General features: G+C 40.7%; 1 protein-coding gene across 1 annotated transcript; it reads right to left on the bottom strand.

Annotated features, from left to right (window-relative positions):
• Window positions 1-2,694: 2,694 nt before the first annotated feature.
• LOC115047076 (retinoic acid receptor alpha-B-like) lies at window positions 2,695-21,591 on the bottom strand. Its single transcript, XM_029507750.1, has 9 exons — window positions 20,387-21,591; window positions 8,160-8,314; window positions 7,584-7,725; window positions 6,171-6,331; window positions 5,879-6,055; window positions 5,574-5,778; window positions 3,891-3,958; window positions 3,679-3,769; window positions 2,695-3,170 (listed from the first exon to the last, which is right to left on the bottom strand). Exons 1-9 carry the CDS (start codon window positions 20,583-20,585, stop codon window positions 2,911-2,913), a joined length of 1,458 nt encoding a protein of 485 aa, XP_029363610.1. The 5' UTR covers window positions 20,586-21,591; the 3' UTR covers window positions 2,695-2,910.
• Window positions 21,592-23,606: the final 2,015 nt, after the last annotated feature.

Genomic DNA, 23,606 nt, shown 5'->3' with positions numbered 1-23,606 from the left:
AAAGTGGGCTCACTGATTACTAAATCAAGATGTGATGGTCAATTCACCTCCTGCTCTCTAAACGAGGGACTTCAGTCCGACTATTCAAGTCCTAAACTATGAATGATCCTGGGAACGTTTTCTCTTACAACACAGAGAGAAATCTGACTGGATAACTCCAAGTAAACGGTTTTAGCACATTTGAGAGAAAACAGGAGTAAAATGTGCATTAGAGAAGAAACAGCTAAGCCTCTCACCAGGAGTTACAGCAGCTGTAATTATTTTTATATAAACAATACAGAAAATGATTACAAGTCGTGATACGTGTCAGAATTATGATGTGAATTATAGCAGGTCCCCCTCAGCTCGATGAAGTGCATTTTCTACATGTATAGTACAGGCCAAAAGTTTGGGCACACTTTCCTATTCATTTGAATGAGAAGGTGTGTCTTTTGGATATAAAAAGCAACTGCACACAGTTAGCAATGAGACAGTTAAGGTAATGGAGAATTCAGCTGCTAAAAAAGCCAAATACATTTGTGTTTATTGAAAGACAATGAGGTGCTTGTGTATTGAGCTACGCATTGTTACCAAGAGGCACATGTATTTCAGGATAAAAGACTAAAATCACACAACTTTACTCAACTCCCTGTGTTTTGTTTTGTTTTTTTTAGACTGAATAAGTTTCACCTCACGATAAATTAAAGAACAGTGAAACTGGAGTCAGCAGAGCTGCAGCCGACAAGGAGGCAGTGGCACTGCAGAAGTTTAGTACAATGAATTTTACCAGTAAATTCCGCAGACTGTAAAAACAAGATGCACGTTTGGAGACGTGTTAAGCTGCAGCTGTCCTCAGCGATGATTTGATTGTTGCAATGCCTCACTTGGGTGTTTGTGATTTGAGGTCTACTTTGGTTGACAGTGTCCACCAATGTTCATCAAAAAACAACCAAAAAAGCATAATTAACCACAGATGATGATGATGATGATGATGCAAAGTAAAACTGAAAAAAAAATATAATTTGCCCACAGCTGCAGAAAGTCTGTCAATCTTGCTTACATTTTAGAAAAGTGATTTTAAGTCAAGGCCTGTGTCTTTAAAGAAAAAATAGTGGAGAGACTTGGGACGATGTATGTATATTCAGTGTGGTGAAATGAAGAAGAAATCTTCACAGCGGATTCAGGGATATACAGAATATCCTAATGAACATTTATGAAAATAAGTTCTTGTGGCAGTCTCTCTCAGACGAACAGCTTCTTTCACTGTCTCTTTATATACAAAATATAATACATAATGATTCTGAGTGTACCAGGAGAACACACGGAAGAGTAGAGTTACTTTGTAGAGGGCTGGAGGCATGGTGGCAGTGTTCTCAAGCTTTCAGAGAAGGCAGACGTGACAAGAAAACACCAGTTCATAAATATCAGGTGTGCCAGCTGATGTTACAGGTAATCAGGACCTAACCTTCAGTACAAAGCTTATCTACTGCTGCTGCCGCAAAAAACTAAACAACTCTTGGAACCATTGCTAACAACTTAGCGGTGCAGCTTGTGGTCTGATTAGTGCGATTTTTGTCTATCATTCACACTAAACATGAATAAGAGCACAATAATGGGGGTAGATTCTCCATTTGGACATTAAAGACGCAAGATGCCAGTCTTCTCTTGAACATGAAGTAGGGAGCGACAACTTTTATTTTCTGGCAGTTAGGAGAGTTAATGCTGTGGACAGCTCAGCTAACGTGGAGCTGATCTGATGTTCAGTGGGAGTTTACTTCAGCAGCCATTGGAACAGCTAACAGTAACGTTTGGCCTGGGTGCCTGCATGATAATGCTCCCTGTGGATCCTCCACCATGAGGACTGCATCAAGCAGACAATCTTTCGAGTGCATGACACATAAGCACGTCTTCCCATTCATTGTTAATTTTAATAGATGCAGGTGTTTTGTCCTGTCCTCTGAATGTCCCCTATGCTGCTCTCTAGAGATGATAAAAGAAAAAAAATCGCAGTCTTTGAATTTGTATGCCTCAAACTGGGAGAGGGAACAAAATATGACCTATGTCCTGTCACTGGGTTTCCTCTATAAAGATGCTTTCTCGTTATTGTCATGTCTCTGGATGTCGTGTGGCGATTTTATAAAAATGACATTAAAATAGGAAAAGATTTAGATTTAATGTGAGACAGTCATCTTGATGTTGTAAAATTAAGATAATAATTTATATATACACACACCTTTGTAACAGGAACGCAGTTTGAGGTTAATTACATACCTGTGGTCAGTCTTAATTTTTTGGCAACCGAACTGATTGAAGTAAATGTTGGGACGAATTACTCTTTCAAGGAGCTTCTGAATTTCGTAGTGAATTTGTGTTTTTGCTGTGAAAGATCACCGGCAGAGACCTTTCACACCATCAGGCCAACCGAGGTACTTGAGCATAATGTTGCTATTCAGCTGGTGTTAACTGTGTTTTCAATGTCAAACTGAAAGCCTGAGAATGCCAGTCAATCTCTGTCCCAACTTTATTCTTATACAAATTTTGCATATTTTACACAACCTTTGATTTGGAAGCGTGATGTAGCAATTCACCCTCTCCATCAGTCGGCCCATATTACTTCATAATGTACACATAATCCATCATTCTGGTGCACACAGTTTGCAAATAGCTATATGCATTATAAAAAGATATAATGGATATAATAATAAAAAAAATCAATTTTTTGCACTGTATGTATGAAACCTAACCACAAATCCTCAGGTATCGAGCCACTCTCCCAGTGAAACCAATACTCCAGTTTGGGCTCACACGATCTGTTATAAGGTGCAGGGTTTTTTTTGTTTTTTTGCTTTCTTTCTGTGTCTGCTGTGTGGATGGTTCATCCCCTCCCCCAGGCTGGTTGCTGTGTGTGGCAGAAGAGCCAAGTGTCAAACTTCAAGTGGAGTGGGAGGGTGAAGGTGGGGAGCAGTGTAAGGGGCTAGGGCTGCGAGAGGGAGCCGTTTTGAGCGATGGACTAGGATGGCAGCTCCGAGGGGCTGTCTCATCCTTTTCTCTGCATCCTCTTCTTTTTCCTCCCCCTTTCTCTCCCCCAGCTCCGTGTCCCTCCAGACCCTCAGAGTTCTCCAGCATCTCCCGGATGAGAGGAGGCATAGAGCCAGGGATCTCCATTTTCAGTGTAATCACTCGCTCTGCCCCTGAAGAGAAAGAAGTGGAGAAACAAAGCTGATGATAACAGGAGTTCTGTAGGGACCTGCCTTCATTACCTGAAGCTGCAATAAAGTTAAGTCATTAAGCATTCACAATTTTCTTCCTTCCCGTTTTTCTGACATAGTTTACTAAAAACACAAATTCAACTCATTTCTTGATAGACTGGGAAAAACTTTTAATGGTTGTAATTTAACATTAATAAACTGACATAGTAGAGGTGATTGGAAATGAGGTTAACTCCAATTACCGAAGCTCATTCTACTGTAGGTAGCATGATAACCGGCAAGTTCCCGGTGTGTTGGACCGTGTCATTGCTCTCTAACACCGAGGCTGGGTTTGGCCTGAAGGTGTAGCGCTGCCTGAGGAAGGGATGGATTGATGGTCTTAGCTGTGAATGTTAACGTTGGCCATGTAGCAGGAGCAAATCTTGCACCTTTTAACATGCCTGTTTTAGGATCTCATAATAGCGTACATGTGTCTGTGTATGCGGCTCACCCTTGACACTGATGCTCCTGAGATCTGTGATCTTCATCAGGATTTTGGGGAACATACAGGGTTTATCTGGCCTCCTCCTCCTCACATAGATCTATTCACACATGAGGACATTCATTCATTTTCTATTTGAAGCACGTATTTATTAACGAGGGAGCCAAGTTAATGAATTGCAAGTAACAGTATGGCACCATAATAATAATTAGATGACAAACCTTCAAGGCTTCTAGCATCGGCTCCTGAAGAATATCCACTTTTTGTGGTTCCTCCAGGTCCTGACGATCTGCAAACACATTCAGAAACCACACAAGGTTAAAATTTGGTAAATGTCTTCATTGTGTGTGTTGTTGAAATGCACTCAGTTTCAGCTGTTTCTGTTTCTTCTCTCCTTACTTTACAAAGTGTATTTATTTACACAGCTAAATTCACTGTAAACCTGTTCCCATTGACATGTCTGTCTGTTCTCAGACAATAAAAAAGTATGACATAGTGACCGAAAACCATGCTGCTGCTACCAAAGTCTAGACAACATGATTTTACAAAATCACCAAACACATCAGTTCAAGACAAATGCTTAGCAGAGATTTCACTAGTTTCTATTTCTGAAGTGATGAATCAGAGAGAAAATTATATAGACTGATTATCATTAAGGGTGATATGTGAGTCTAATTTGTGTGTGTGTGACTGTGAATGGTTATTTGTTTTTGTGTGTTGACCCTGAGAGAGACGAGAGAGCTGTCTGGGGTGAACCCCACCATCTAGCAGTGTCAGCTAGGATTGGCTCCAGACGTTTTAGAGGGTTAGGGTTTAATTAACCAAATAAAACGCTTATACTGTTACAAAGCTTTTAGAAATTGAAAGAAAACTCACACAGTTGAATTAAAAATATGACAGCATGTACATTGTTGTATATTTACTTTATCTGGGCTGGAGGACTGGATGGAGAAAGCAAAGCTAATGTCGAAGTGCTTTAAACCTACAGTCTAACTAATGATCATAAGTCAGAATTTTTTTGTAGTCTAAGTGAAAATGGCCACACTTAATTTATAAGCTCACTAAACATTTTCCTAGCAGTTCATGGCCTATCTTTAGTTTCAAGTCTTCAATATAACATAATGTCAGTTTTTTTTTTTATTTATAGTCTCTTTTAGAGGGAACTAGACCATAAAGCAGGGGATAAATTTGGGGGTGGGTACTTTGTGTTTAACAGACTGTGCCACACACAATGGCGTGCTTGAATAGTGAGCAGGTCAGATCCAGCCTCATTCCTCCTCAGCTCCATCATCTCCCTAATTTATGGCTTCTTGTGGTTTAAAAAAAATTGCAAACATTCTAAAACATTCAACCTGGACTTCAGATCAGGACTAATGTTTTCTAGAAGAGACTCTTCTGCCTCATCCTCATCTGATGCAGGACACTGATAGTATGCTTGACCCTGTTGATTGGCTTTTTCTCTGTGATAAACACAAATATATGGTCTATCATATTTCTCAAATTCCCCACTAAAATGTAATCAAGTCAATAGTACTATATTTGTCTTATAAGTTTTGTGGAGTGAAGGTCAAGCATTCTAACTGCAATACTGAGTTAAATGTCCCTCCACTGCTGTCAGGACAGCACAGAAATATCCAGATTCACAAGTGAATTTCAGATTTCAGAGATGCCAGCTGGTTGAGCAAAAACAAAATTGGCATGTAAAGATTATGCAGAAGGTGAAAACATGCAGCTCGGGGCCCCAGTGGAGACACGTTTGCCAGAAAGATGGTAGTCGATAGTTTTCAGTAGCCATGCTGGAGCTGGATCATGACACAGACACTTTGCTCAGATTAGAGAGATGCTTTCCCTCCACAAAATATCAGCTCTATTTCATCAGATTTCTGAGAACTCCACTACAGTACCTCCACAGAGTAGACAGATGGCGCTGAGTAATCCTGTTTCAGCATCATCCATCTCCAGAGGGAGTAGCTGGTTGGCAAAGGAGAATACAAGGTCTGTGAGGGGTCCAAAACCAGCGTTGTGCATCTGGGTGCGGTTCAGAGTCAAACCGTCAGAGAAGGTCATCGTGTCCTGGTCTGGGGTGTAGCGAGTGCAAATCCTCAGAATCTACGAAAAGGATGTAAAGAGGTTAAATCGAAGGAAACGCTTCAGTTATTGCTGTGTCAAAACTGTACAGTTTCCCTTTTTCAGGAGTAGTTCAACTCACCAGTATATCCAGGCAGGCAGCTTTCAGTAATGTGATCTGATCAGCGATGGATAGAGTTATGAAGCCGGGCAGCTGCTTGGCGAACTCCACTGTCTTAATGATGCATTTGGTGGAAAGTTCACTGAACTTGTCCCAAAGACTGACATCCAGTGAGACACGGTGCTCTGAACTGTTGTTCTGTAGATTGGGGTCAGGTGATAAATGAAAGGCAGAAAATGTATACATCAGTTAGAACGACTGAACCTTAGTTTCTTCAACTTCATTCATTGTTCACAAAATGCTATGTGAGTACCGTGGTATATTTTCCCAGCTGACAGAGGGAGGGGAAAGTCTCCTGATGGGCCTGGCGAACTCGTTCAATCATCTGCTCTGTGTCGGCAGACAGGACATGGATCTCTGCCTCTGCTTGTCTTTTCTCCTCCTTCTTCTTCTTGGTTCTGTCGTTTCGTACCACTGACGATGGGAGTAAAAAAGGGAAGAGTGAACTCAGAAGTGTAAGCAGCAGTTTTCAGTGCTTAAAATCAAGGATATGGAGCTATACATAACCGTTTTACCACAATCTACTTGTCAAGAGTTTTATACTGAGAACTGAAAACTGAAATCAGTTAAAGAAGTCTGCAGTGAAATTTCAAGGATCTGTTGTTAAGCCACGTGCTGTTTTTGTTCTCCCTATTGAACTTGAGAATGGCTTGCTGTCAGAGTGCCACAATGCATTATGTCACACATTAACAGCTAACACGTCAGTCCAGGCTGTGTATTTCATGGAGTGTCACTTTTGAGAACAGTAAATCAGAGCCATTATTTTATCAGAAGACAGAAGCTACAGGTGACATGATGTTGGTAAAGACAAATATCTTGTACTCCACAAAAAAGCAATCCCATTGAACATAGCTGCTCCTGCTGGGCCATAACAAGAAGGAGTTATATCTACCTGGAGAAGGTAAGATTACTGTGGTGCAGCTAAACAGCATCTCTTTGGCATTGCATCCACATGTCCAGTGTCTGTCTGGCTTTGGAAAATTACATTCATAACTGAGAGCCTTGTTACTAACTCAGTATGGAAATACATTTACATCTACATACCAAGTTATAAACATATTTTGGTCTTGCTGTTTGTAACCTGGACCTTCAAAGTACCTGAAGAACCTTTTTAAGGCTTAATAATTTACACTTTCCAACATTTCTATTCATAAAATTATATATTCTAAGTCTCTGCTCTGACTGGCCAACTGACATATTACAGGTAAAAATTCAAGCAAGGCTGTGCCTGAAGGTTTGGTTTAAAGCAGTGACTACTTCGATGTGGGATCGTAAAGTTCCAGAAGTCATACGTGTGGTTTTAGAGGTCAGTTTCAGAATACAAGCCTGTAGACTGAGACCTTTGATACCTGTGAAGTATTAAGGATTACTGACGTTCACATATGGATCTTCTTGGAGTTTTCCATGCCTGCAATTAACCATAAATGGCCACCAGGGGGAGATAAATATCAAGGTTTGAACACGCTGCCAGGGAAGGACACTAAACTTCAATTTCATGAATTAACCAGTTTGAGCTATGTTCTTATTGTGTGACCACAATGCATTTGCAGTAAAGTGGCTTCCAGCTACTTCATCTTAATTTTATTCAATCTTCAAGTCTTCAATATAATATAGACTTTCACCTTCCTCCACACACGGCAGGAACAGCAGCAGCTTTTGTACTTACACTCTTTGGACATGCCAACATCGAGGCATTTCTGCAGTCGACAGGACTGGCAACGGTTCCTTGTCACCTTGTTTATGACACAGACTTTGTCTCGGTGGCATGTGTACACCATGTTCTTCTGGATGCTCCTCCGAAAGAAACCCTGACAGAAGAAAGTGGAGGTAAAAAAAAATGAAGCACCAAGAGTAGAACACAATACACATGCTGCTTTTTGAAACCCCTAAGAAAACAAGGATGACGTTGTGTCACAAACACAGCTCAGGTGTACTACTCATGACAATCAAACAAGTAATTGAAAGAGTGACTAATTTAGATTGTTGAGAAGCTGATAGCAGATCACCAATGGTTTAACATGATATATACTGTGAATGCATGTAGAATTTGCTGAAACCAAAAAACTTAAAAATCCTTGAGGAGGTGTAAAGGTGACCTCCTGACTAACCCATTCCATGCCTTTTGAATTATTTCTCATTTAGATTTCCTCGCTCCAGCCCATAGCTGTGTACATGGATGACCCAGTTACCGAGTACATTGGACTGCTGTAGGTTTGACCAATGCATACATCTAGCTGACTACCTTGCAGCCCTCACAGGCGCTGACTCCGTAGTGGTATCCTGAAGATTTGTCCTGGCAGACAAAGCAGGGCTTGTAGATGCGGGGTGGCGGTGGAGGTGAGGGGGGGCTGGGGACAAGCAGGTCCTCTCCCGAACTTGTACTCTCAGTCTCTATGGCTGTAGATGAGAGAGAGAATAAAGTGGGATTAGCATTTCATCATGCCAGAATCCATAGTTATCAATAATCTTATCTTAGTTCTATCAACATTTCTGGGGAAAAAAATAAAAAATTGCACAAATTTGCAAAAAAAAAAAGAGAGAGAGAGAGAGAGAGAGAGAGAGAGAGAGAGAGAGATGATGGATAGATAGATACTAGTGTAACAGCAGCATTACACATAGGGAATAAAATATATAACATGAATGCATCTGGGTGTTCAGTCAGTAGTTTGGCAGAATAAAATAACAAATAACCTTGCTACTTCTTTTTGGTGTCCTACCAAACACGGCATTACAGGGATGATGTTTATTTGCAGGCCATCTTGGATGCAACCGTGACCCTGGTTTTCATTGAGAAAGCCAGTGGGATTTTTATTTGGGCTTTGGTTTTACTGCAGAAAGTCATGTATGTAACAAAAAAAATAGTTGATGATCCTGACTGGTTTTGAGGTTCAGTAATGAAACATTTTTGTGTTTGGAGACTAAAAATAAGAAAGTAAAAAGCTAACTTAAGGCTATAAAGTGACTACACGAGATTTCAGCATCCCCAGTGCTAAACTTTCAACTTGAAGTTTTATTTAGCTCTAATTTCTTTTGGATAAAGGCCTCGTCCTCTTCCAAATTGAATGGATTGCAGAGATGTAAGAGTTGAAACAAGACTGTAAAGGGTAGATTGGTCGTCATGCTCAGTGTGATGACATTTAATACCCTCAATCAATCTCTGTAGTCTTATTTAGAAACTTGTCAGTGACAAAATAAAACAAACAAACAAACCAAACAAATGACAGATACTTGCTGCTGAAGTTCCTGCCATAGAATAAAAAGTGAAAATGTCTTGAGCATGTGTTTTAGTCAGCCAGGGCAGCAGGGCACCATAGTGGTTAGCACTTTTGCCCCACAAAAGAAAGGTCACTGGTTGCTCGGGGCTTTTCTGTGCAGAGTTGGTGTGTTCTCCCCATGCTTGCTTGGGTTTCCTTTCACCGTCCAAAGACATGCATGTTTAGGTTGATTGTTGATTCTAAATTGTCCGTAGGTCTGAGTGTTAGTTGATGCTCATCTCTGTACATGTGGCGACCTGACTGGTTTGGTGACCTGTCCAGGGTGTACCCCTTCCTCGCCCAATGTGAGCTGGGTTTGCCTCCAACACCCCATGCGACTCAGAAACAGATGAGTGGGGGAAGATGAATGAATGATTGAATGAATGAATCAATCAATCAATCAATCAATCATGTCTCAGCCATTTAATCAGAAGAAAATTAAAACTCAGAAACTGCAGCTCTTCCTGCAGCACTCTGATCATTCATAGAGAAGATGCAGCTAAAGTACCTTTTAATGATTAACAGCATTATCAACGCTAACATTTTGTCATCATATGTAATGAAATGAAATGAAATAAAAAGAAAAACAAAGAAGAAAGCTAGGACTGCACAATTAATCACACTACGATCAAAACAGTCAACTGCACAACTCAGCAGCTGTGTTACAGTATTGTTGTGTATTGTAAGCACTCAAAGTGTTGTCGCACGAGATAAAAAGAAAAAATCTGTGAAAATGAAATGCAGAAATTATAAATCTAACTGAGAACAAAATCACAGTGTCTGCCAACATGTTTTGTTTGTTTGTTTATTCATCCTGTGGCCCAAACTCCCAGTGGAGCTAATTACCAAAACAAAAATGGGGAATGAAGCTGCATTACAGTGGACCATGTTAACAGAGTTTTTATGAGACTTGTGTTGTGATCAATGTCAAAGCTGGGTACATGACCATAGCTGTGTTATAAAGAAGCTTCTTCATCGTCAGTTACTTGGTTAGCAGTTATCAGGGGGTCACTGAACCACTACTTCCGCAATACAGTTCATACAAACGTTTCAATTAGTATGGTGAACTGTGGTTAAAGGAAATGTATTATTTTGACAAACATTGTTATTGAAAGGATTGGCATTATTGTGTCACCCATTGGTTTGTGAGCTGATGTTTTGGTGCCATTTTGTTTCTTTGAACCCCAGGAAACTATTTTTCAATTTGGAGCTCAGAAGGGATGAGGGGTGGCTCTGACCTGTACTACAGTCTGTTACGCTGCAGTCTCCCTCATACATCCCCTGCTGTCCTCTAAATGGGACCATCATTTTAAAAAAGAAACATCACCAATCAAGACTGAGACCATATACTCAGTAGGAACATGTTTGAGCTAATAATTGAGTGAGTAGGAAGTTAGGCCATTTTCCAAAAAACTTCAGTACAGTCAGTTCTTTTTTACAACCAGTGGAATTATCCCCTTCAACACTGGCTTCACTTTTCTGACCCTATTCCACTTTTTCAGTCTATGTTCTCAGTTCTGTAGCTTGGTTTAGCACAAAGCCAGGAAAATCTACCTTTAAAGTTCATGTATTAATCAAAAACTTCAGACTCAATCTTAACTCAAAAACAGATTTGGTTTTAGTTGTAATTAGGTTGTATTCCTCACTAAATGGCATTTTCAGAAAAAGATGAGATGTTTTTGTTCTAGTTTCAATTAAGAAAATGTATTTTAGTCAAACATCAGTAAAATGTTTTCTGAGTTTTGCTGTGAGGGCGTCTGCTCTGATGTCATTCATGTGAGCAAGACAGTGAGACATGGTGGAGGGTAAAAACAATGACTGTGGAGAAGAGATGACATCAGCAAATAAAGTCAAGCTAGATGAGCCAGCCACTCCAATGAGTTAAATTGGCCGTTTGATACCACAACCCCTGAGTATAAAGCTCTGCAGTGAATTCAGCTCCTATCACTTCTGTCAAGATGCTACCAGAGAGGTGTTGAATTTATCCTTTCACATTGAAGGCCTCTGTGGTGGTGGTGTATACTAGACTAGGCTCTGGAGACAGCATTTCGAGTTTAAATAACACAGAGCAGCTGGCTGGGGTCCAGCAGACTGCATGCAAGCCCAAAATCAATCTTCTCTATAATAAGCCCTGCATTTTAATACCTAGCAGATGTTACAAGCAGGTTTGTGCATCCTGAGACCCAAACGTCACTCATTGAACCAATTACGTATTTCACTAGAATCAGCTCTGTTTCCCCATTTAAAATAATCAACACATGACTACCAGAAGTGTTCAGTAGTTAAACTGTACTTGCTTTAACATGTTCAACACAAAATAAACATACTTGTCTTGATGCCTGATTTTCCAGTGAGGGGAAATCTCCCATTGTTGTTGTTGTTGTTAGGTGCTGAAATACAATGTTGCACATTATATCACACATTACATTATATATATAGCTTGATCTCAGTTTCTGTGTGGTGCACCTTGCTTTGTCTTTTCAGGTTTGTGGTATTTAGCCCAGTGATTGTGTGGCCACAGGATTTCTCTTCTAATTATAATACATAACCACCCAGCGGCAATGTACTTGAACTGGGTCCAAGTATCAATGTATTTCATTTTTTTTTTCTTCAGGTATTTTTTTCTTGTTTCGAACAAACACCTTGCTATGATGGTTTTTCCCTGTGGCATTCTCTAAAGAGGAGCTGGGGGAGGCAACAAAGGAAAAAGCTCCAAGGCGAATGAAATGTGGGGTAGAACAATGTGCTGGAATTGAATTGATGCATAGATGTGCAGTGATTTCTGGGTGCATGGAAATGCTAAAAACTACAGGAGTCAGCTGGGCTTGCCTCAGGCACAGTTACATGGAGATGAGGATGTAGTTAAAATGCATAGCTGGAGGGGTAAGTCTCCAGCTTGATACTATTTTTAGTATTTCTGTTACATATTGTGATTTGATGACGACACAATAAAAGGTATATTGATTTAACGCTCTGTTTCTGGGAGTGAAGCCCATTTGATTCATGCTGTTTTCACTGTAGCATTCATGGTTTCTTTGCGTGCTAACTTGATGATCTTTATCAGTTTATCAAAAGCGTCAGACAGAGCTTTTCAATGCAATGATAATTAAATGAACTACAGAGTTTACCAACTTTAAACCTAACCCTACCAAACTTAGGGAATCATGCTGTGATCCTGGTCCTTCAGATTAAGGCTACATCCAACCTAATACATTTTCATTTTAAAACAAAATTTATTCATGTGCAGATGAGCGTTTCAGCTCCTTATCAGAAAATGATCAGTAACTATTGCACCTGAAGCACGTATGACATGACCATTCAGGCAGAATGTGCAAGCACAAGCCAGTACAAACAGGAAGCACATTGTCTAGTCTAAGTTGCAGGATTGCTGTAGTTCTCACAAGAACAGCAAATTTGAGCTGCTATAAAAGATAAAGGACAGTAACACTTTAATTTGCTAATCATGTCGCTTTTAAGACTGGTAGATGAGGCTTCTCAGATCCAATCAGAGAGTGATTGAGTGACTGAGAAGTTTTATATTATGGTCACCAAATGACTCTGATTATGTCCCTCCAGACTGCAACACAACCTGCGAGTGTTTCAACTAAAACAGGTCCTGCAGTCTTTCCAAAAATCTCTTTCAGTCCCTCAACAAAGTGTAGCAATGTGAACAGGAGGTAAATATAGCAAGAGGTTTATTTTCAACAATAAATGTATCAGTGTAGAAGTCAGAAACTAGGACCATCCACAACAACTCTTTCTCTGCTCCCCATCATTTTGCCTCTTTTAACCTCTAACACACACACACATTCACACCACACCCCCCTCCCCCTGCTTTGGTAGCCATACCAGACATTCTTCTCTGGAGGAGGGTCAGCTCCCCTCTGCTGGTCTGCTCTGTTTACACAGAGAGAGGAGATCCTCCTACTCCTCAGTCATCATACAGTCCCTTTATCTTTCCCCTCTCTTCATCGCTCCTCTATTTGTCTTTGCTCTCTTCTCACCGACATACAACCAAAAGCTCCAAGTACCATCTGACCTCTTTAACCCCCCCCTCCCCCAACTCATAAATCCAAGAGTATCTCACTTTATTTGATTCCTACTGTTTCCCACCTCTGCTTCTGAGTGCAGGAAGATACAGACTAAACTAATTATCTGTTGGCTTTTTAACTCTTCTCTCTTCTTGCTGAGTTGAGGCATAGTTGAATGGAGAGAAATACTAAACATGTGAAACACGTGTTTCAAGAGGGACTCTCCTCTAATTTGACTAATTTCAAGATAAGAATTTCCTTTCATCCTGAAGTGATGCAATTTTTGTTAATCAGACAATATCAACAATATTATTTTTGAGAAACCTCACTTTCAGATCATAGTGTTTACAAGATGGCTGTTTAGACAGATTGGAGGCTACAGTGAGCTACTATTAGAAAGTAAGGTGACAGGCTAGCATGTGAACTTCAGTAGAAGACAAGATAGAGAGAAGATATCATTGGTGTTGTTTTCAATCGCTGGGGACTTTTGAGTTAAGGAATGTTAAGGAAGAAGTTAAGGAAAGTTTGATGCTGAAGTGTTTCTTCTGCAACATCACATAAACAGCTGCGCGGGTCCTTTAACAATTAAGGGGGAAAAACGTACACATAGCTCCTTAAATAAGTAATAACTATAGTAATGTACAAAAGCGACCTCTTACACTACCACCATGTCAATGTCATAAACTGTTAGGGTCGACCCGACTCATAATTTTGTCAGTCAAATGTTCAATATGAATTGACAATTTGTTCCTTTTTTTCCCAACAGAGACTATCTGGCGATCAGGAAATCTCTTGGCCTTATTTTCAGTGATTATTTATTATGAACATTAAAAACAACGTGGAAAGGAATAAAAAAGTGAAACAATTTAAACTAAATTCATAGTGTTGCCAGAGCATGTTGACAATTGAATTTTTACTTAGCAAGCATGCCCTACTAGGATATAAAAATATAATCATGATTCTCCTTATTTATAATTCCTCATTGAAATGCCATCCCTTGTGTATTTTTACAGGCTTCTATCTGTTTTATCCTCTTATTGTAATGCACACTGACTGACAAAAAAACAAACAAAAAAACAAAACAAAACAAAACAAAACAAAACAAAAAAAAAAAACACTGCTCAACCTGAAAAATCCTGGTCTCTGGCAGATGATTCAACTTGCCCACATTCAGGGAGGAGCCTTACACTCTATATTACTTGGTATTTAATAAGAACTAACACAGTCTCTCACACAACAAGTAAAGTGCAATGTTGTTTTTATTAAACAGCTACATCTCATGGATTGGGGCAATTTATCTTTGAACATAAATTATATCCTACTCTTACGGCTGAATTTAATACCTGAATTAATGTTTTGATACCATGTTTAGTGTTTGTATAAGAAAAATTACCACTTCATGATTGTAGGTCTGTGCTCTGGATACTCTGGATAGAAAGGGGTGAAACTTGAAAGCACTAGATTCATATATTGGTCAATGGAATCTAATCATTTCTTGTTTGAGACCAAGCAAATATTTGTGCCAAATTTGAAGAAGTTCTATGAATGCACCAAGGAGGTAATGCATCATAAAAACAAGAAGGATAGATGGACAAACCTAAAACCACATCCTCAAGCTCTGACCAATGTAAAGACAAAAAAAAAAAAAGCTGGCTGTGACAACCTCCTCTGCCTGTAATTGCCATCAATATCCATATCCTCTCACTCAGCTTTTACAAGCAGAGGGGGAAACAACTTTACTGTCATCACACGGTATAAAGCCACAAAAGATGTGTGACACTTACAGCTGCCTTGCAGTTAAGGCACAGACTGTAACTACAACTGACTACAGAGAGGTCAAGATATCAAATGCAAATATGGCTGCAGAGTGGGGCAAACGCATGCTTTAAACCAGGGCCTGTTTAGTTCAGATCCAAAAGTGACAGTTTTAAAGGTCAGTCAGCGCTGGACCCAACTGTTCAAACACATGGATGTAAAATACATGAAATGGTGTCCATAGGTGGTTTCCTGAACAGAGAGCACACTCCGTTGGCTCTGAGGCTGGAATTTACTTAAACACACTGGATCCTGCAAAGTTAACAGGGTGTAGAATAGGTTCTTACACACAAATTACATGGAAACACTTGGGAGCCTGATTATCAGTGCTACAGACTGTTTACTGATGTGAATCCTAAGACAAGCTAATAAACACATCGCCGGTCATTCAGTCCAGTCATAGTTTTTGCCCCTGTCTCACATTCACTTGCATATTGAATGGGAGACAATATGAATGAGTACATGCAATTTTGCATCACAATACAATTACATTCTACAAAGGTGTTATACTCCATTATGATGTGAGACAGCTAATAACACAAATACATGTTAAAGAGTCCCCATCCACTGTAGGTAGGTGTCCCTTTATCATACATGGTATCTTTAACTCTCAGTATCCTGTTGTGATATTATCACATTTTGAGTGATGTTTTCATGTTGCCTGTCCATCCTATTCTTGTAAATGTGTGTATAATTAAGGCAGTAGTACCAAATAATGTTAACTCTGAGAGTAACTATTTACAGAAGGCCAAATAAAAATGTGGTTTTGCAATGACTGCTCTAAAAGATCAAAGATCTTCCACTCTGTGAAACCACCATACAGCTGCAAATATCAGCTGATCGTGTCATGTTTTCATTCATTCATCTTCACCCTGGGCGAGGGCAGGATACACCCTGCCAGTCCATTGCGGGGCCAACACACAAAGACAGACAGAGACAAACGACCTCTCACACTCCTACGGACAACTTAGAGTCACCAAGTAACCCAAACATGATGTCTTTGGACTGTGGGAGGAAAGCAGAGTACCTGGAGGAAACCCATGCAGGCACGGGGACAACATGCAAACTCTGCATAGAAAGGCCCCAGGCTGGGAACCGAACCCACTACCTTCTTATTGTGGGGCAACAGCTATGACACCACTATGACGCCCTCATCTCAATTTCAAAAGTCAAATTCTTCCAGTTAAACTTTTATTCATGATTTTTAATTCTTAAAACTGAAAATATATCTTGCTGTGGCTGTGGCTGGAGAATTGTGAAATAATTTACCTTTAAACTTTGTGGAGCTAAAATATTAGTGCTATGTGCACTAAATGCAAAAACTATTGAGTTCCTTGTGTCTGGAGTACATGATTTGAAAGCCAAGGCATCTCTATTGAAAAAGAAATGCTTATGGCGCTAACAATACACAACAGTGTTGTGACAAATTTTACCCGTCTTGCTATGTTGCTATTGCAGTTCTGATTGTATTTCCATCCATTGTGTAGCCCTATTAACAGTATGTGCAGAGTCAATTGTAAACTGGCATCACTTAACTAAAAACGGTTAAGTTATATTTTCCCTTTTATCCTGTCTCTTGTGAAAACCATGTATGTGAGAATGTGACATGCAAGGAGAAATTCATCAAGTACAAACAAATGAAGAATATGCTATGCCTGAATGTGATGGTAGTGTAATGTCACACGCACTTTTAGAAATAAAGACATCTATTACACACAAATACACAAAAATCCAGCTCCTTCCCTTTCCACACTCGGGTCAAACTTGGTCAGTATATCCTCACATTCCCAGACAAACTGTGAGTGTGAGAGAATGTGTGTAAGTGTATACGTCACTGTGTGTGTGTCTGTATTTGGGTGTGATCCAGAGCAATGACTCACCGACAGTTGGGAAATGACCTACATCTCTCCCACACTTTATTTCTCCTTCTATCTGTCTCTTTCTTCTCTGTGTCAGCTGCCCAGTCATCACTTTTTAGCACAGAATGAGCTCTCTATCTTTCTGTTCAAGACACACACACAGTGAAGCACTAACCCTGGGCCAGTGCTTACACGTCTTTGGAGCAGTCGTCAAACATCTTAGCCTTTGACCTTTGACCCTATTTGGCACCCTTTGTTCCTGTCGAACACACACACACAGCCTTTAATTACCCGTGTTTCCATCCAGCTGACCACTTCTCACTTTCCTTCCTTTATGGCTCATAACATGTCACGGCAACATCACAGTCATCATCATCACCCTATGTTTAATGTTTCTAACATGGAGTGGAGCATCACTCTGAATCCTCAGCAGGACAGCCTATGTTTATCAGAGATGCAATAATTATTTTTCTGATCATCATAATCATTAAATTTTTTGGTTGTTGAATAAATAAGAAAAAAAAATCATGCTACTTTGACTCTGTCTTAAAGGTCAACCTGGCTAAGTGTCCCACCCATGTCATCACCAGATTGGTTTTACATCTCCTATGAATAGCCAATCAACAATGAGCTGTGAATAAGCGTGAAAAAGTCCAGTGCTGTGGCAGATCATTTTGATAAACTTCGAGGATGAAAACGCCTATCTTACTTTTTTTTGAGCTGATGTTATGTCACTGAAAATTCCTGAGTTTGTTAAATGTTGTGACCAAACTCTGCCACTCATTAATTTGGTACTAATTGACAAGACGAAATGTACTATTTGAAACCGATGAATGCCTTTCACTCATAAAAAATACAAACATATGGGTATTAAAGTGGCTGGAAACGATCAGGATTGGCATTATGCCTGCCACCTGCCATTGATATCAAAGAGCAAGGAAGAAGAGAGGGTGCTCACAGTAGTTGATTGTACAAGGCAATGGTCCTTTTTACTCCAGTAACACAGAGTAAGTAATGCTTGGTGGTCTAGAAACACACACATACACAAAAAAAGATTCCATGTTATAAATTGAATGGGTTATTATCAGGATCAACTCAGAATGTTATAAAAAGAGAGCAGAGGAGCAGAACAGCTTGTTGACTGGAGAAATTAGCTTCTGGTGTAAACAGCCAGGCTACTGTTCACGTGGGAGAGAGTTGGACTGGCCTTAAATCTCCAAACAAAATAAGCCAAGCCAAGCCTACTCAGTCTTGAGCAAAGCAGGGAGCTTCTCTACAAGTTTTGATTCAGACGCAGTAGTATGTTGACATGCTGTAGGGCTAGTCTGACGTGAAAACTGTCAGACCTACGGTGGAAAATATCTCAAAGGGAACTTATGTTCCAGGATATTTTAAATTATTAACAGAGTATTAAAACTGTTTAGGACACAACAGTGAACAACATTTGTTTGGATGGAATGTATTCTTTCAGTAACCAGGTTAATAAAGAAAACAGAAGGAGAGGAAACAGTATCAACCTTGAAGTATAAACATACCACAGATAGCATGGCAGTCAATAAATTCTACTTTCCCTAAAGTGGTCTAGAGGGGTCACTTCAGATGTACCAGTCAAGAGATGCTGCTATATCTTTCCCCAAGTAACTAGGTGTGAACAAAGGCTCTGATGTAAAAGCAATGACCCAGTCCACTTGGTGATACAGAGAAACTTCATCATTTGCTAAGTGCCCCAAAACACAAAAAGAAAAGGTGACCAAATGAAACATGTCTGGGAAAATGGAAGAGCTACTGCCAGCTGGAGCATTGACTGGTAAAATAAGTAGATGGTCAACAGGCCAGAAAAGAAAAAGGCAACATGATAGAAAGAAGTGTGTTGTGTTTATGTTCACAATTCATACCTGGGTATTAGTAGTAATGGTAACAGCAGTAACGGAAACAGAAGCAAACATACCCCAACTCTGGGGTAGACAAACCACCTCGTTTATCGTTTCCTCACCAGTGACTGACACAGCTGAAAGCATTATTTTTTACAAAATATGATGTTGTTACAAAGTATGAATCGGCAGGTGTATCCCCAATATTATTTTCATTTATCTGCCCCTTCAATTTCATTTGCTGCAGTTGTGACCTTGTCTTGCCTAAATGCGACCTGGCTCATACACAACAGAGCTATCAACTCCCAGAATAGTTTTGTTACTTAACTGGCCGTCAGTGGAGCTAAGCTACATACACTGTATTTTCCATGGTCTGGTGTGGATGTGAACCATCACATCAGTAAACACATTCATGTGCTGGGTAACTCACTCAGCTGCAGCCTGAAGTTGTTGACCCTGCTGAGTGAAGAACCTTTACAGTTGGTAATCACTGAGCTTACTCTTAGCTAGATTTTAAAATGGACAAAATTCGATAGTTAAACTGTACTGAAAGCATCACATTTTTCTCTTAATGTCTCACCTTTCTACTTGCTAATCAGCCTAATCTGAAAGAAGTCATAAACAGCAAGAGCCAACACAAAGTGACTTTCATTATTATGAATTAAACATTAAGATGATGATTGCTTTCTCAAATAATTTGTTTAAATATCATTCAATAGAAACGTTATTGCTCCAAGTTTGCTAAGCCATCCAACGGTGTAATCATTTTACAACACAAATCACACAAGACATCAGAATTGTGCTGATTTATTAGTCACTTAAATGTTTCAGCTCTGGACCATTCATATGTTAAATAGTGTGTAGTTTATGTTCAGGACTTGGCTAGGCCTGGCTGGATTTGAATAAGGAGCACAGTGGGCTGCTGACCAACTAAGGTCATTCAAGTTCCATTCACAACACAAATCAAAACCTCATGTTGTATAACAGACAACTCAATTAATGTCTTGATGGCCTGAAAGGACTTTAGCTGTAATCATAGCATTACTCAAAAGGCCAGTCACGTTCAACTGGACGCAGCAGTTGTCCGATGTAAAGGACAGCACTTGGATAGCAAACAACATGCTACAAACTGCAAAGTTTGTCATGGTAATCTATGACAAATAGAGACGGTCTGCATCAGTTATGAGGAAGAGCAGTCACAAGCTGAAACTAACCAGTGGTTTTGTCACATATCCAGAATACAAGAGCGAAGTAAAAGACTACTGCAAAGAAACCTAACAGTTTCTTCTGCTGACTTGTCTGTGGACATCATGATTGAATGGCTCTGTCAGAGGGCTGGAGGAAATAATATCACTTTACGAAAGAAGAACAATTTTCCACAATAAATAAGATGTGTGCACCACATTTAAATTATGTGAGGACAAGATCATGTTCATAAATGCTACCAGTGGTCAACGAAAGACTGACCAGGCTGTGAAAGACTCAGGGGGATGGCATGTCCCAGCAAGCGCCAACCCGTGCATTGATCGCCCCACTAACGCATAAACAAGGGATCAAAACACACCTATCTCCATGTCACTCACTAGTTTCATTGGGCTCGATGGTTACTTAAAAAAGAAGATTTTTAAATGGCACTCACAGTGGCAGGATCCGCTCCAGCCCCTGCCGGTCACCAGGGACGCTCCGAACGACCGCTGGAGTCCCCCCACGCCGGACAGGAGTCCCTTCTCCGGCCCGAGCCCCGGGGGTCTGTGGTAGTAGTCCATGCTCAGGAAAGAGCCGGGGCTGGGGCTGTTGCGGCTGGGGCTCAGACCCACAACGTCCACGCTTTCGTACATCACCCGAAAGACCGGGGACGCGTCTGTCTGAAGCCTTTGTACCAAACACAGGAAAAAAAAAATAAAAATCAAAGCGTCCTAAACGGCGCGGAGCGGAAAAATGGGAAGGGAGGGAGTTCACATCTTCATAACAGACTGAGGGAGGAGGAGGCGGAGAGACACAGATGACCTGTCCCGGTGACCTTTCAGCCCCTGAAGGCTTGAAGGAGCTCGGCCAGTTTACCGTCGACTTTGGACGACAAATTAAAGCGTTTTGCTCTGTTGTTGTTGTTTTGTTTACAGTTCAAACGCCACAGGTGTCCATAATTTTCAACACCTGAGCTTCAGCCCAAGTTAACATAGAGAAACACGAAGAAAACAAACCGCGGAGCGTACCAGCCGGATCGCCCCGCATGAGGGCTGTTTGTTTTTGTCGGAGTTCTTGATGACCTCGACCCGCAGCCTGCGGTGTCCCTGCGGGCTTACCCTGCTCCCGTCCACCGTAGCGTTAGCAGCTCCTCCGCTCCGGGCTGTTCTCAGAGTGGTGAAATGGTATTATATAATTGTGATATCGCTCGGTGCTCATTGTAGCCATAAGGGGGAAACGGTCCGCTCTGCCGACGGTCTCTTTAATATCCAAGCCAACGCTGCTGCTCGTTCACATCCACGCATGCTGCCAGCGGCTGTGGCCGAAAAGTAGAGCAGAGGTCCGGCCGGAGGAAGCGCGCTGCCGCCGGCTCCGAACGCTTCCCCGGAGAAAACTGGGCTCACGAAGGCGGCCGTGCGTGACTTTGAACTTGCTCGGCTGCGTGTCGGGAGAAGCCGAGTATCCGAAAGAGGTGAGGGGTGGGCGGCGGCGGAGAGGTCGGGGAGGTGTCCGAGGTGAGGCGCGCCTGCCAGTGGCTGCTGCAGCTGAGGTCCGACGGCGGCGTCCTGTGTTAACCCCTGATCTGCACCCGACGGCCCCTCTCTCTCTCTCTCTCTCTCTCTCTCTCTCTCAGTCTCTCTCAGTCTCGCTCACCCTCTCTCGCTCTCTCTCTCTCACTCTCTCTCTCTCAGTATCGCTCGCCCCCCCCCCCCCAGTCTCTCTCAGTCTCGCTCACCCTCTCTCTCTCTCTCAGTCTCTCTCAGTCTCGCTCACCCTCTCTCTCTCTCTCAGTCTCGCTCACCCTCTCTCTCTCTCTCTTTCCCTTGACGAGTGACACCAGCTGCGCACGAGCTCCACCTACCTGCCCCGCTCGAGCAAAAATCTGCGTGTTTGAGGTGTAGCCGACGATCGCAGCCTCCATGACTGTAGTCTTAATAAGTGACTCACAGCTAGCACATTTAGCTTAAATCTCAATAATAATGCACCGTATCGGCATCTGTTGTGCAGAGCTCCACACAAAGCTGCTCACCTGTGGAGGTGTGTAGCTAACTACGTGAGCGAGGCAGACTCCATTCAACTAGACCTCCGTTTTGAATATTTCCATGTTGTGTTGTTGACTAAAAGTCACATTATTCACTTATTGAACGAGGACCAGTAGAAGTGAAGCACTATAATATTTGAATTTCATTTGAATATAGGCCTACGTTGTTTGTACAGGCTGACATTTTACACATAAACCGCACTACATCAATATATAGAGACTATATCAATATGCAATATCATTGTATGTGTTTACAATTATGCCCCCAATTACTGTGTTTTTTCTCTATTTTATTTTATTTCTGTGACTTTTTGTTGTTTCTCGATTTATGTAATTTGATTTCCATTCCTGTTTATCAACTGTTATACAAGTTCAACTGTCTGCTTCTGCTTCTAATATTTGGAATACATCTTGCCTTGAAACCCCGTTTTAAAACCCTACGGCAAAAAGCACCATTGTAAAACAAGGAAACTCAAAAAAGCTGTGTATTTTTTGTGATTTTGTGATTTAACAAGATTCATGTTGATCCTTTTTCTTGTCAATGACTGAATTTATCTACAGTATCTACTGAAATTCTTACAAAGTTGGGGAAAAATCAAACTGCAAAAGTGGTTCCTCTTAATGAGACCAGAATAAAAAAGTTGGAATAAAAATAAAAACAGCTAGCTAGGCATACAATTTCATACTGTTGTTTACTGGTTTTTAAAAAAGAACACAATGAGTTTGACAAATATACAGCATTATATCAGTATCAGAGTTTTACCCACTTAGAATTTATTACAGGACTATACAGGACTGTATTTCAAGAGTTAACTAGTCACCTTGAGTAAACAACAGGTTTCTCTTCTCTCTCTGTACAGCTCGATCTTATTCTTCAACTTTTCACACTGGAGTGAACACACCAAGGACATGGAGGTCTACCCGTGGACTAAATGAACCTTTGAAAAAACATTTCTTATTTTGTGAATGTCTGAAGTACATCCTTTAGAAGTGAACTCGGTTAATATATATATATGCATTAACCAAAAGTAATCACATAGACCCTTAATTAACAATGTTAGAACTAAAATGCAAATATATTTTTTGGTATGTTTGTCATTTTTACCACCAAATAATGATAACTAGGAATATAGTGTTTACATGTGCAATCAAAATATTATGTTTGCATTAGCTCTCACTGATGCATTGCATACATTGATTTTAACATCTAGTATGTCACTGCAGACATAGCTGGTGACACACTTACACACACACACACTCAATAAGTGAACATATGTCCTTGCAATGAGGTCTCCTTGTATCGATCAGCTGCTGCTCAAAATGTGTCATCACATTTGTTCCCACCTTTTAATTAATACAGGACATTAAATCTGTAGAAACCACAGAGGCAGGGGTGAAGTGAAAATGGGTTTGGGGGTGGGTTGGGTGGGGGGCTTATTGGCAACAAAGAGCAGAAGGAGCCTGAAGATTGAATAGGAAGAGCTTTTCTTTTAGTAATTTCAATGCAAAAGCAGCAACAGTTCACACTGAGAAAGAGGACAAAAAGAGTTTAGCTACGTCAAACACATTTTCAATAAGAAGAGATGCCTTTATGAAAAAAAGCAAAACTCAGGAACCCAACACAGTGCATGTC

The sequence above is a fragment of the Echeneis naucrates genome, chromosome 8 (genome assembly GCF_900963305.1).
Source record: "Echeneis naucrates chromosome 8, fEcheNa1.1, whole genome shotgun sequence".
NCBI classification, from domain to species: Eukaryota; Metazoa; Chordata; class Actinopteri; order Carangiformes; family Echeneidae; genus Echeneis; species Echeneis naucrates.
Note: the sequence above shows the minus strand (reverse complement) of the source record. Positions and strands in the feature narration are given on the sequence as shown.